At 35.7% G+C, this 15612-nt stretch overlaps 1 protein-coding gene across 1 annotated transcript; it reads right to left on the bottom strand.

The window, feature by feature from the left end:
- Window positions 1-1178: 1178 nt before the first annotated feature.
- LOC132603067 (peptidyl-prolyl cis-trans isomerase CYP28, chloroplastic) lies at window positions 1179-6312 on the bottom strand. Its single transcript, XM_060315943.1, has 2 exons — window positions 5625-6312; window positions 1179-1520 (listed from the first exon to the last, which is right to left on the bottom strand). The coding sequence occupies exons 1-2, from the start codon at window positions 6295-6297 to the stop codon at window positions 1312-1314; spliced, it is 882 nt and encodes a 293-aa protein (XP_060171926.1). The 5' UTR covers window positions 6298-6312; the 3' UTR covers window positions 1179-1311.
- Window positions 6313-15612: the final 9300 nt, after the last annotated feature.

Genomic DNA, 15612 nt, shown 5'->3' with positions numbered 1-15612 from the left:
CGGCATAACTTTGGTAATTCCTTAACAAGTATATGCCGGTGGGGGCATAGCGAAATTTAAATTCTGCCTTGCGAATTTTTTAAAATTTTTTGACTGAGTGGGGATTCGAACCTGGAACCCATGGGTTTTAGCCGAAGGGCAAAATTTAAAGATTTCAAATATGAGGGGCAAAATTTAAAGACCACCCCAAAAGAAGGGCAATTCGGTGCATTACCATAAGCCCAAATGCACATTGAGAAGGATAAACTAACATTCTCACGCTGACTGCTCTCCTCTCCCCACCATGTATATAGCCAGGGCAATAAAAGTGGAGCATACGATCATGCCACCCGTTTTCATTTCGTGAAAGTCCCCGGTAAGAAAGGTTGTAGGTGATAGCATGTTCTGATCAGGGGTATAGAAATCCTTTCTATTGGTTCTTGCATGGTAGCTGGTATAAGATGATGAAAGACCGCTTTTACGGGACCTATTCTCTTAATAGGGGGTGTGTATTAAAAGATACAAAATTGCTTTTAAATCTTAGACTACCCTCTTTAAGAAAGTCTCTGTTTGGGTACAAGATAGAAGTTCAACTTTCAAATTGAACATGCCCCACTAAAACTTTTAGGTGTCATTTGGTTGGATTTTATCAAAAACAGTGTTTGATTGTTTTTGCATCTCTGTTTCTTCGTGAAGTTTTTGCCAAAAAAAAAAAAAAGTTACCTTTTCTGCAAACTAGTCTGCGAAAAAATCAAAAGTTTTCAAACTCAGGTTATGCCAAAACATTTTTTTGCGAGGATTGTCCTTCATTTGGGGTGGTCTTTAATTTTGGTCCTTCAAATTGGTGATTTTAAGTTTTGCCCTTCGCCTAATACCCGAGGTTGTGGGTTCGAACCCCAGCTCAATAAAAAATAAAATAAAATCGCAAGGCAGAATTTTGCAAATCTGTCCATGCAGAATTTGCAAAACTCTGCCTTTCGAATTTTTAAATTTTTTTTAACTGACCGGGGGTTCGAACCCGAAACCAAGGGATTTTTAGCGAAGGGCAAAAATTAAAGACCACCAATTTGAGGGGCAAAAATTAAAGACCACCCCCCAGCGAAGGACAATCCTGCAAATTGCCCGAACTTCAACCAAAAGCCTAGTTAAAGCCCATTCTCCTCCTTTCTAGTTTGAGTGCAAAAGTTACCCTGATCATATGGATTTCTCAAGTTAAAAGCTTTGCATTATGTAAATCCTCTTCTCTCAATGTAACATACAGAAAAGAGAACCTTTACAAGTCATGGTAACAACAATGTGTATATCGAAATAACCTGAACAAATGTCAGCATATCAAGGTAGGCTAGGAGAAAGTGTAGGCTTTGCTACTTTGAGTTCTCCACAGTCACTGATATAAACAGTCTTGAGTGGCTTATTCCAGATTGCGCGAGCAGTTTTTGCTCTTCCATCTCCAATACGTTCAGCAAAATCATTATACTGTCGAATATTTTCGGATGGTTTATAAGTGGGAATGGCAGCTATAGTTGTCACAACATCCAACCCTGCATAACAGTCCAAGAAAAAGCCAAAAAAAAAAAAAAAAAAAAAGTGAGCTTTTGACGCTAATAGACGGATACTGTTTGAGCATGTAAGTTTCATGTTAGTAACTATGCAGAAAGTGGTAAATAGTATAGAAAATAGTGGCATGTCACTTTTAGTAAGCAAAAGAACGTCCTATTTTTTTCTCTCCAAGAAGGTTAACTAAATAGTAGAGAGCAAAACTTGATCCCTGTCGATAACTGACAAGTATACATCTGCAACAGCAATATCTGATGCAAAACAACAGACCAACACAAAGGAACAGATAGGTGAATTGACTAAGATAGTGCCTGAATAAGTTCTAATATCACCAGGTACAAAACCACTCAGCAAGATTTGGTGTATGCTGTAGGTAAGGTCTTCTTGATCGGTGTTAATATTATCTAGTTTTCAATAGTTTTCAAACTGACTCCGGAGAAGTTCCTGTTTGCCTCGATTATTTGGAAAGAACCATCTCGTTTATGCATTTTTTTTTTCCTTAAACTTATTCTTATGCATCATGTATGTTCCTTTCCAACTTAGCCAGTCCTTTATTACATCTGCTTTAGCTCATGAGAGCTGAATTATCTCAATTCTGGGTGCCATAGGTTAGTCGCACACAAGGATTACGTGGGAGTGTCTCAGATAAGGTAATGATGCAAAGACCAAAAGCCCAATTTACGTTGTGGATACAAATGCAGGACAGGCTGTTAACAGTTGACAGATTAAGATCTTGGGGTCCGGCTCTTGATCCAAAATGTGCCCTCTGCCAGGAAGCTGATAAGAATAGGGATCATTTGTTCCTGGAGTGTCACTATACCAAGCAAGTCTGGTTGGGCATTCTTTCATGGATGAACAACAGTTCAGTACAAACAATTGGGTCCGCTTCGCAGCATGGATCACAAGAAAGGCCAAGGGCAAATCGACCAAAGCACAGATTTTTAAGATGGTGTACACAGAGTTTGTTCATGCAATATGGATCGAGAGGAACTTGAGACTATTTGAAAGAAACACAAGGGATACAAGCAGATTACCTGCACATGCAGCATGAGGGCATCAGCTAGAACAAGAACCATGCTATATGCTTTTTTTTCTTTTTCTAGGCCCTGATGTAGTAGTTTCTTTTGGTTGTCATAGTTTCATACTTTGACATAGCTAGCTGAGTTTTAAGCTACACTATGGAACTGATTGTATATCTCCTTGGTGATTAATATAATGTTAGTTTCCAAAAAAAGATTAGTTGCACACTTCGGCTATTTCTCACTTTGTAAGCAGATTTTGTTAGAACATAAAAAGCTCTTAAAACTGAATAGAAGAGTAAAAACAGCAAGAAAGGATTAAAATTCCAGCCTCTCATTAAACATGGAAACTTCAGAATTTAAACAAGAAAAAATAACCAACTTCCCATTTAGCAGCCACTTACAAAGTGGGTTGAGAATTGGATAATAAAATGTGCCCACTAACAGATATAAAGGGCCACTAACTTCAGAAAACCAAGCAACTACATCTGACCAAGTCTTTGCTTGGAAATAGGAAAGCAGTAAACATAAACTAAGTAAAAAACAGTAAAAAAAAACAAGCTGGAACAGAAATGCCAATTGTCTAACAGATTTCTCTGATTTGATGTAAATTTGCTTTCGGTCCTTAACGTTGTATGCTTTTAAGTCATGTGAGAATTAAAATATCCATTTAGGGGTGCCAAATGTTTTGCATCACTTTGCTACTACTCAGTCTGTAGGCAGACTTAGCTGATGTGATGTACAAAAGTGTTTGCTTTGGGTTTCTCTATAAGTGTATATACTCTTTAGTAGAGATGTATACTTATAGATTTAAAATTCAATAAAGAAAATGGGAAATTTTGCCAGATTTTCCTTTCATCCTCTTCACTTCTTGCTGCCATTTTCTACTACCCTTCCCTACTTCAATTATTAGCTCATAAGTCACCTTTTCTGCATTTCTTCATTGACTCCTTTTCTGTGCCTAAAGCATCTTTATTTCTTAACTTTCCAGTCCCGTATTAGCCCACTACTTCCTTTCTTTCATCTGTTTAAATTTTAGTTCCAGAAGGAATTCTCTCCTTTCAGTTGTTCTACATTTATTTAGTGCTTTGTGCTGAGATTAGAAAGATATTGCATTTCCCCTTCCATCTTCATACTCCTAGGTATATCTATGTACTTTGCCTACTTAGTCATATGCAAACCTACCCTTAGCTTCAATCTACAACTGCTAAGTGCTAGGTATGATTTGAAGTTCAATTATTTGTGTTGATTTTCCTACTATTTTTCATTGCCTAAGTTGTCATGTTTTGTTAATGTTTGATGCTGAGAAACTTATCCCTCTGAATTTATGTCAATTTTTCTAGTAACTAACAGCAAAATGGAAACTTGCAAACATTTCACTATGACATGTCATTCACTGAAATCTATGGTCATCATTTGGTCCTATCTGCTTGGATCAGTTTCAGGTTTACATATCAGGCATATCATCTAAGCTGGTTAATATAATTTAGGTCCACTAGGATTTAACTATCAACAAAAGAAGAGAGCTAAATCTGTAAGTGCTTTTAACTGCTGAGGCTCTAATATGGTCTTATGGAGAGAAAACTTGTTGAGGGAGAGAAATCATATCTGAAAAATTAAGAACACATTATTCCTTTTCTTTTACCTGTTTCAACCGACAAAGAAGAAAATATAACAATAACACACCTACTTGTTTGTATCAATAGATTACTTATTGGAGGGCAGACTTTGCACAAACCATTTATATAACCTTCTAAACAAATTTCCCTCTCTAGTGAGACCTTAAGAGATTGTCATGTCTATATGGACTCAAGGGTAGAGTCTCTGGGATATGCATTTTTCTTCTTATTTTTGCTATCGGAGGTGCCTCTTCTGTTGTTGTTGAGGTGCCTCAGCTATTGGTTTGAGCAGCAGAAATGATGGTTAAAAGAATAGGAACAAACAAAATCTATTGTAAACACGAATAACAAAGTTTGAGATAGCCCAAGGTTTACAGCGCCTTGGGCATCTATTATAATACTTCTTTTGATTGAGCCATTAAAGGTGAAGTCTTTAATCACTTAACCAAAAGATACAATGAGCAAAATTTGAGTCATCAGGGATGATATGTGCGGTTAGTAAAGAAAGTGGCTTTGAATTTTTTACCATTAAAACCAATATTAAAGTAATAAAAGACTTCAAAGCGAATGGCACAATAGCAAAGTCATACATTGATTCTAGAACTACATCACATCCATATGATCAATCAACTATGCCTCAATCAACTATATGAATACTCTATCCATCCTGCTTTATTATCTCAATAAAGTAGATAACTCTAAAGCAGGTGGACGTATCCTTCTACCTTCTTATTTCTCCAATCAAACATGTTTGACACATTTTCTTAAGCAAAGCATTTGAGTGTATCACAAAATTGACAAACACAATACCAAAGTACCCTTTTACACTAAACATGCATATATGCCAACTAAAAAGAACAAGTCTTCCAACCTTAAACTCAGCTGGTAAGGTCGAGAAAAAACCGTGGTATTCAGGCCAATTTGCGCGCACCTCAACTAATTCCACGAGATACCTAATACCTCCCGCAACAGGTACCAGGTAACTCTATCCACCAAAGCTTGGCAGATGGGAAGAAATCACTTAGTGTTTTTTTTGCCTCCGCTGGGATATGAACCTAAGGCCTCATGGTTCAAAGCCCACGAAACTGAAGTGTTCAACTTCTATACACCGACAGTCAGGTCACTTAAAAGATAACTACAATATTTGTCCATAACAATTGAGGTAATTAACTCGAATATAAGGCATGCTACCTCCTACAACATATATTTTTTTTTACGACAAGGGAACTCGCAGCCTCTACCCTTTCGGGTGCACATAGGGTAAAACCCGCTCCTTTGCAATAGCCCACAAACCACACAGGAGAGATAACCAGCACTAGACAAGCCCCGTGCAACGAGCTCGACTCAGAGGCAAATCCCCTGCTGTCGTAGAATTAAATAGACTAATAGATAAAAAAATTATTTACATCGTCAGTATATATAAGTTAAACTGAACTAAAAGCGTACTCACCTTCAAGAACAGTTCCAAAAACAATATTCTTTCCATCAAGCATTGGACAAGGTCCAGGTCCAGTAGTAATCAAGAACTCCACATTATGATAATTCGTATTAAACTTCACATCATCATCATCATCATTCTCAGATAAAGCTAATGAAACAACCCCACTTCTTGAATGTTCCAAAACAAAAGCTTTACTTTCAATTGACTCATTGTTCTTGATTAATTCCATTGGTGCCTTTACTTCTCCTTTATCTTTCCTCCCTTGTTTTCCCGCCAAAACAAACTGGCCTGGAAATATTTTATGGACTAAAGTGCCTTTATAACTTGAGCCTGATGAACCAGTACACATTGCTTTAAAATTTGAGACAGTTGTGGGAACTAAGTTCCCGTATAGTCCGAGGATTAATTGACCAATCTTTTCCGAATCTTGGCAGTTTGAGAGATCATCGCCGAGGTTTCGGTTAGTGAAGTAATTAGGACAAATGGAGAAGTCTAAGAAGACACGTGAAGTGATGGTGGTGTCTGGTGGTGGGGGTAGGGTGGTGGAGAGAGTGGGGGTGGTGGGGAGGGATAGGGTGGTGGTGGACAGGAAGAGGAGGTTGCGGCGGGTGAGATTGAGGTTGGGGGAGGGGGGTTTAAGGGGGGGTGGGGTGGTAGGGAGGAGGGTGGTGGAGCAACCCATAATGATGAGGGTGCATGGTGGTTGGACAAGAGTAGAGTGATAAGATTAGATTAAATTTGATTATGTGGGGACCACTTTTTGATATTTTAGGAGTACAACTGTAATATACATTAATTTTTTTAAATTTTTTTTTATAAATATTTGTGTGACCGTAAATCATCTTTTTAAGAATTAAGAGTAGTTTCAAGTTAAATTATTTCTAAATGTAAAAATATATTATTCTTTTTTGGACCGACTAAAAAAGAAATAGTGTTACATAAATTAAAATGAACGGAGTAATATTTTCGCAAAATAGGAGGGTGTGGAGGTCCAGAATTAGGATAGAAGAAAGCTAAGTTTTGTCGACCTCTATGTCGGGAGGGAGGGGGTGGGTCTTCTCCTCCCCTCTTTTCCTTTTAGTTGTACTATATCGGTATCACATAATTTCTTATTTCTTGTTGTGTATTACTATCTGTTGCCACATTTGTTCTGTATCTTGTTATTTTGCTATTTTTTTTTGACATTATTGTGCCAGGTACCTTTTTCTAAGACGAGAATCTATTGGAAACAACCTCTCTACCTCACAAAGGTAGAAGTAAGGTCTGTGTGAATCTAACTTTAATTTTATTTGACAAAAGAAATAAAAAGATGATTTTTGTGTTATGACAATTTAAAGTTTGATAACTTTTATATAACAAAAATTAGAAAGGTAATTTTTGTACCATTCTCAGACCTCACTTGTGGGATTACATTGGGTTTGTTGTTGTCGTTGTTGGAGTAATATTTTCGCATGTTTTTAAGTAATTAAAAGTATTCATCTAGAATATTACTTCTTTCTGTTTCAATTTATTTGACACCTTCTTCAATTTCGAGAGTTAATTTTTTTTTAGTTTTGTTTGTAAATTGGAATATGAAATTTTTAATTTTTCAGAATAAGATTACATTTTTAAAAATGACGTAAAAACTATAGTAATTACAGCAACAACAATAACAATAACATACCCGGTAAGGGTCTTGAGAGGTAGGGATCTAATAGTTTAGTTGGTTGACTACATGAACTTTTACAGTGAGGGTTCGAATTCCTCCATTTGACCTTCCCTCAGGGGCGGCTCAAGAGAGCCGGTGGCCTAAAGCCGGAATTTAAAAGGAGGCCTTATATTTATTTAGTAAAATTTTAATATATTTTATTTGTTATTTATTCTTATAGCGTTTTTTAAAGTGTATTTTTTTTTCAATTGATGATATAGTCAATTCGTGTAATTTTTCATGAGACATTAACTGAATCACGAGTCTTATATTCCGTGTTACGATCATTTCATTGATTTTTTTTTGTTAGTTCAAGCGGTTGTTACAAAAAACTTTTCAACATTTTTTATAAGTAATGGAAACATTTAAAAATAGAAGTAAGACTTCAGGCCAACAAGAGTATCACCTTCTACATATAAATATTTTCGTATCACTTTAACTATAAAAATAGATTAAAACCGTCAGAGACTATTATGCCTTAAAAAATATTTAAGGGCTTAGTAATGTCTTTTCTATTCTAATTGTTTAATAATCTACTTAGCCTGAGCTTGAAAAATATCTAAAAAGGCACTTCAAGAGTTATAGAAGATCTTACAAAGTCAAAATTATAGACTAGATTAATTTAAGTTGAAGTGAATTAAAACATATTACAAAGTAGGAAGTAATTATAAATTTAATTGTCTACAACTTCTAACTGTAATTATATTAATCATATTTGTAAAAAGTAATAAACTTTGAAAATATATATATTTAATGATTGATAAATAATTGACAGTAAAATGATCCAGAAAATTATTTATCACTAATAATAAATATATAATTTTTTAAAATCATATATATATAACACAAACTATTTGGGGCCCTAATAAATTTGGGGCCTAAAGCCACTGCTTTGGTGACTTTAGGCTTCAGCCGACCTTGCCTTTCCTATGTAATTTTTTGTTTTAAAAGGGTTTGGGTTAGATGCACGCAGACCTTATCCCTACCTCCTTCTGTGGGAGAGGGGGAGAGCATTTGAGGTGGGGAGTTAGGGAGAAGTTTGAGGGGGCGAGGGTGATGGTGGAAATGAGGAGGAGTAGGGATGAGGGTGGCGGAGCAGCTCATAATGATTAAAGACGACGGTGCATGGCGGGGAGACAGAGTAGTGAGTGATAAGATTAAGATTAATTTGATTACGTAGAGAGTGTATGTGGGGACCACTTTTTGATATTTTAGTACATACAACTATAATATCCACAACGTATACTTTAAAAATTTAAATTTAATTAATTTTTAATTAAATTCCCTTAGTCTCAATTTTGACTTTAGCTTATTTTTGTACTTTTTAAATCTAAAGATAAGTGTCTTAACAATACTTTTTACTTTTTTCAAACCTTAGAAAAGAGCTTAAAAGCCAATAAGCACATAAAATAAATCAATCTAAACACCCTTTATTGGACACGAAGTTTAACAAAGAAAGCAATACTTTTGAAATTTGTGTCTAAAATAAGCCATAAAAATTTGTGTGGTTAAATTTAAAGTTGAATTGTTATTAAATATGGAAAGATGCCATTCTTTTTAACGGACTAAAAAGAAAGTGTATCACTTAAATTGGTATCAAAAGACCATTAGTTTTGGAACACGTAAAATGGAATTAATTAGCACATATCCTACCTTATCATTCCCGCATATAAACATGCTGCATGACAATTCTCACACAACTAATCAATCACCCTCAGACATGTATTACTATAAGATGGATTTTAGTGCTAACTTTCTGGTGTCTAAAATGACCGAATATGAAAAAACTACATTGCTAAATTCTACAATTGAAAATATTTAACTCTCTGATTTTTCTCATTTCCACTCACAAGAAACTTCTATTTAGAAGATAACATATGCTTGCAAGTTGCGAGGTTATCGAAGAAATACCTAAAAGAGATTTAGATACCAATTATTCATATAGTGGCACTACTGAAAGAAACAATGAAATTGAAGCTTTTTGAAGACTTGATGTGTTCTTTATAGATAATGAGAGTGATGTGTGGGGTTTGGAAGATATGCGTCTTCGGTGGCTTTTCTTGGGTAATAATAAATTTATTCAATAATCGGCAAATGCTCAAATATGTCCCTAAACTATACGAAATCGCACATATTTGCCCGACGTTAAAAGGTTGGTGCAAAGATGCCCCTACGTTATTTTTTTGGCTATATATGCCATTGAGTTAACGGAAAATATTGGAGGGCATATTTGTTCAATTTCGCATAGTATAGAGGCATATTTGATCCATTGAAATTCGTGAATATTATGGCACAAAATATCATTGCATTTCAAAACATAAAAAAACATTTGTAATTACAATTCATCCACCATTGCATTACATCAAAATTATACAACTAAAAGAGCAGATGCAATTACAACCATCTTTTAAAGACTGTTTTCACACACAAGAGCACCATTTCTCCTTTTCAAAAGATTTTTTACTAATGATAATATCATTTTTATTTTTCAATTTGTTGATGATCTGGATAGTTCTTTCTGGATATTTTTCGTCTTCTCAGTCCCAATATCTACACGATAATGGATGCAACAATTGCCGCAATAAAACATAAACATAAAATAGGAGATAACTTACATTAGACTTATGACACATGAAAAAATGTCTCCCGCAGTGCTAAATTTTTTGATAATAATAATAGAAAGAGTATCACATTTTAAGCATTTATACGGTTTCTTACATAACATTCAATGTGGTTTGGCCCTTTCGCGAATTTCACGCATAATCGAAATTTAGTAGAATTATTTGAAGTCCATAAGTGAGATAGAGTGCAGTAACTCCACGTCCACAAACCCTTCCACAACTCCACATCCACAAACCCTTCCACAGCTATTTAAAGAACTCGAAACTTCCGACATTTCATAAACAAGTGAAAGAATAAGAGAGAAAAGTGAGGGGTTGTACGTGTCACACCCCATTTTAACCGGGTTGATTTTAGGGAGTATGACGTATTGGTGATTCCTGTTTTATTTTATTTAAGGAGTCGCCACCTAATTAATTTAATGGTGAATTAGGACACCTAAATATTAACTAAAGGAAAGTTAAACTAAACCTCAATTAATAGTCTACTTAACCAGTGTGATTCTAGGTAAGGGCTCTATATTATCCTAAAGGAAAGGGGTTAGGCATCCTTTAGAATCCGTTAACTTACGGTTATCCGACCAAACTTAAGTTAATTAATTAAATTTAATACAGTGCTTAAATTTTATAAAAATGGTTTAATATGGCTAAAGTTTTGAAGGAAAATAATGTTAAAATAAGATTTACAAAAAAAGATGTACTGATTTGTATAAAAGGAGAACTTTAAAGGCCATTTTTTAATACGATTTATGAATGTTGTTAAGATTTTAGGCGAAAGTATAATCGTGCTGTTAAAAAATAATATTCGTAAAAAAACATAATAACTTATATAAGAGAAGATTCTAAAAGTTTAAATGTGACTTGAAAATATCGATGAATTGAAAATATCGATGAAGCCTTAAATAAAAGATAATATTTAATAAGGTTTATAGAAAATGTAATAATTTTGCATGAAATAAACTTATAAGCATTGTTAAGATAAAAAAAATGCCATTTTAAAGAAGATTTATAAATGTGACTAAACTTTAAAATAAAATGCTGTTTAATATAAGATTTATAAATATGATAATATTCCCATAAATAATAGCTGTTGATAAGAGATTTGGCAATTTTGTACTTTGAATAAATCGTATTATTTGGAATTAAGATAACGGAAATAAAATATGATTCTTTTTACTTAAAATATATAGTCATGACATCTTGCAAATCAATTATTCCAAATAAATAAATATTAGGCATCATAAATAGTCTTATCATGAAAAGAAGATTGGGAATAAAAATTATGGGATTGATTGTTAGTCCTCATTAACTAGCTACCCGTTACTAAAACTAAACGTGCTAATTTATTAGGATTTATCTAAGCTGAGAAAACAAAACAAACTAAGAGTTAGTTGCATAATACAATTAAATGCACAGAAAATGAATAGAGGAGTAGATAATTTAAATGGGCTCAGCCCATTTTGTTCTGCTACGGTCTGTTTGCTGCTGTCGCTACTGGGCTTAGCCCAGAAATTCCTTTTTATTTTGCTGTGGATGGATTGACACGGGAGAGAGATTACGTTGGGCTTTTGGCCCAACACCAAATGCGGAGGAGGACGAGTCTCTCGGACTCGTATACGGTGGTCATGCATAAAATGAAAAGGAAAGGAGGGATTAGTATCTAAGCAAATGGATAAAGTGAAATACATAGAATATGAACTCAAAACAAATTAGTAAGATTGCGTATGGTCCAGGTATATTTGAAGTATACTTCGTGTATACATAGGTATACGATCTCGCTACCTTAATAACATTAGAAGCATTTATAACATATTGAGACACATAATCTGCTCAATAATGGCAATGAACGTTACAAGAACACTATCCAATATGCTAAGGAACACGATATCAACACAGTAGTAACAATGAATACCGCAAGAAAACTGCCCAATATGTTAAGGCAAACAACACTAGAACATTCACATATTAAGGCAGTGTTTGCCCGACATTAGCAGTGACGAAATCTGTTAACATAGAACTCAGATAACAATAAGATCAAGCATCTGGCTTAACAATATTTCAAGTCAAACTAAGGCATTCTTACTCCATAAGTTAAACTTTCAGTGCGCAGAATAAGAAATTGAAAATGATCATTTACACAGCTATTATATCTGCCCAGTACAGGATTTCAAACATGCAACACAGGCTTCCTAGAATACTAGATGAATTCACATATTCTCAGGCTATATTTCAGAATCCTTTGAGTCTTTCCCAAATACTCTGAGATTTTAGAGCTGAACCAAATTGAACTGAATTCATATTACGGGCCTCATGTTTCTGAAATAGAACCACAAGGAATATACCATAGTCTTGGTCACTTTCATGGCAAATAAATGTTAGTCAGTCTTAGCAAATCCATTTTTTATCTCATAGGTTTACGGGTATACTTCTCATCAATAGAACATTATGAAGGCAATATTGAATTCAAACAATATATCGCAGAGGAAAAATCAGGTTGTATACAGATAGGTATCATGAATGACTTTAAACTCCAGCAATCAGACAGATATATAGGCATACTTTCAAATCCCACGTCAGTCTAAAAGAAAATCTAGTTTAACCAAACTGGCACAACATGTTTGGCTGAAAACATACTAGGTTAAACTAACCCACCAAGTATATTTAACCAGAATTAAACTAAACAATGATTGATGTATATACATACGTCTCCCCATATGGGACTGCTACGCATACTTCTGAGATAAGCAAAAACCCAAAAAACAGACAGCGGAATATGCTTAACTGATGTTAAAATTAATATCAACGGATCGGGATAGACAATTTGAACTAAAATACAAGATAGGCATACGAAATAAAAGATACAGGGGATTAATCTCCAACAAATTACGCCTAATAAACATTGACAAAACAGGAAATCGACCAACATAATCTAGGCATGATAAGCTGATCAAAACAACGACAAGAGCAACTGATTTCTATAGATTAAACACATAAAAAATGCGAAATGAAAAAGGAAAGGGGAATTACGCACCTTCTCCAGATGCAGCGAACAGGGAGGGTTTCGAGTCTCGGATGTACCTCAAAACTATTGAATCCAAGTTTACGGGACTCGGGTTCAACAACCACCCACAGAATAGCCGAAAAATTGTTTGGATCTTTTTTTTTTTTTTTTCGATATCCTGAACTATCACAAAGAACTACGAATTCGATATTCAAAAAGAAAGGAAAATTGGGGTTTTCAACTCTGATCCTAGGGGAGGGTTCTGCCGCTAAAATCTCTTTTTTTATATTTTTTTGATTCAAGATCTCTTTTTTGTGTAAGAGAAAAACTTCACTTCTTTTCTTCCTCTCTCTTTTTTCCCCCCATCCCTTTTCCGTTTTCCCCCCTTTTCTCTTATAGAGCCTCTCTTTTAGGGTTTTGTTTATTTCTCTTTTTTAGATAGATGCGCGTGGGTGTCGGGGTATGGGTGTGACAGAGGAGAACGTGGTGGTGTCAGATGGTGTCGGGGTGAGTGGGATTTCGATGGGATGTCGGTGACGAAGTGGAAGTCACGAGGTGGAGATGGAGATAGTGGCGAGGGTGTCGGGTGTCAGGGATATCGGGTGAGTGGAGGTATAGTGACGAAGGTGGTGAGGATGATGGAGAGATGGGTGGAGACGGCGATGGGAGATGACGACGAAAGAGGGAGGCGGAGGAAAGGTGGAGGGAGGCGAGAGAGAAAGAGGAAAGGAAGTGAAGAAGGAGGCGGGTGAAAATGTGGGGAAGCCCTAAGGGTTTCCCCCTTTTTTGGACGAAAATGGGTCGGACCCAGTCCATAAATGGACTGGGTCAATTTTTTTAGACTGGGTATTAAGAGAATAGGCTAATAAATTAAAACACGGATTATTCTAAAAATTGAGATAAGAGATACGGACTAGTCCAAAAAATATTAGGGGTTAATCGGACTTTGGTTTGGGGTCCGATAAGTCAAAATACGGATCGAGTGCAAGAAATAGTTTGTCTTCTAAATTTAAATAGAAGACCTAATTTAATTAATGATATACCGAGGGTGACAAAATATTGCTTAATACCAAAATGTGTGATTATTAGACTCGGGTAATAAAATCATATGGTGTTATAATAGCCGTGTAATAATATATGTTATTTTTCTTTGAAAATCCGCACTAAATAAATACTACTATTTAATTATGCAAAGATAAATGTTATGCGTGTGCGTAAGCTGGTAAAATACTGAAAATGATAAAAATTGTTAATAATAATAATAATAATAATAATAATAATAATAATAATAATAATTAGTAACTGTAATAGAATAATAAAGTGTCGGTATTGATAAAAGGCTAATAATTCCGTAAAATAATTATATATATTTTTTAATTTTTCTAAAAATATTAGAAGCGTAAAATAGGTATTTTGGAAGAGAGGCGGGACAAAATTGGGTGTCAACAACTTGTCCCTCTTTGCCCGGTAACGATGAAAAGTGTTGTCGGGCAAAGACGTTGACTTAGTAGCCTATTTTGTCCCGGCTAAAGGAAATTTGAGAGGGTCATGACCGAACTCCGGTCTCTGAGTTGCCTACATATCTCGGACTATATGAGAATCAGGTCGAGTGTAGTTCTTGGACAATTACGACACTTGAACCCCAATTGGCGTGAAACTTGCAAAATATTGTTTCAGTGCTGAATTATGATAACACTGGGTATTGTGATAGAAACTTGAGAATTCTGAAAATTGAATTGCTGGAACGCAAGAGAATACTTGTAATTAGAGACGAGTGTTCGAGGTAGATCTTTGACCCGTGTCGGGAAGTCTGATTATCCTTCCCGACAAATTGCCCCAGTTCGCTGCCGAAGAAACAGTTCCACGATTTGATGTGTGATGCCAACTTTGATATTGTCAAAAGCCATCAGCTAAAAACAAATGTTAGCAATAAAGAAATATATGTAAATAAGGCAGGGTTGGATAAGTTACACTTGCAACCCCTGCTTCGAAAGTTGAAGCCACATTCGGAGGTGATGCACGAACTGAAATATAAGATACCCGCATTCGGAGGTGGGTGCCTGTACCGCATTCGGAGGTGGATGCCTGTACTGAAATATAAAATACCCGCATTCGGAGGTGGCGCCTGAACTGAAATATAAGATACCCGCATTCGGAGGTGGGCGCCTGAACTGAAATATAAGATACCCGAATTCGGAGGTGGGTGCCTGAACTTGAAATATAAGATACCCGCATTCGGAGGTGGGCGCCTGAACTGAAATATAAGATACCCGCATTCGGAGGTGGGTGCCTGAACTTGAAATATAAGATACCCGCATTCGGAGGTGGGTGCCTGAACTGAAATATAAGATACCCGCATTCGGAGGTGGGTGCCTGAACTTGAAATATAAGATACCCGCATTCGGAGGTGGGTGCCTGAACTTGAAATATAAGATACCCGCATTCGGAGGTGGGCGCCTGAACTTGAAATATAAGATACCCGCATTCGGAGGTGGGTGCCTGAACTGAAATATAAGATACCCGCATTCGGAGGTGGGTGCCTGAACTTGAAATATAAGATACCCGCATTCGGAGGTGGGTGCCTGAACTTGAAATATAAGATACCCGCATTCGGAGGTGGGCGCCTGAACTTGAAATATAAGATACCCGCATTCGGAGGTGGGTGCCTGAACTTGAAATATAAGATACCCG

The sequence above is a fragment of the Lycium barbarum genome, chromosome 7 (assembly GCF_019175385.1).
Source record: "Lycium barbarum isolate Lr01 chromosome 7, ASM1917538v2, whole genome shotgun sequence".
NCBI lineage: Eukaryota > Viridiplantae > Streptophyta > Magnoliopsida > Solanales > Solanaceae > Lycium > Lycium barbarum.
This window is presented reverse-complemented; position numbering and strand designations above follow the sequence as displayed.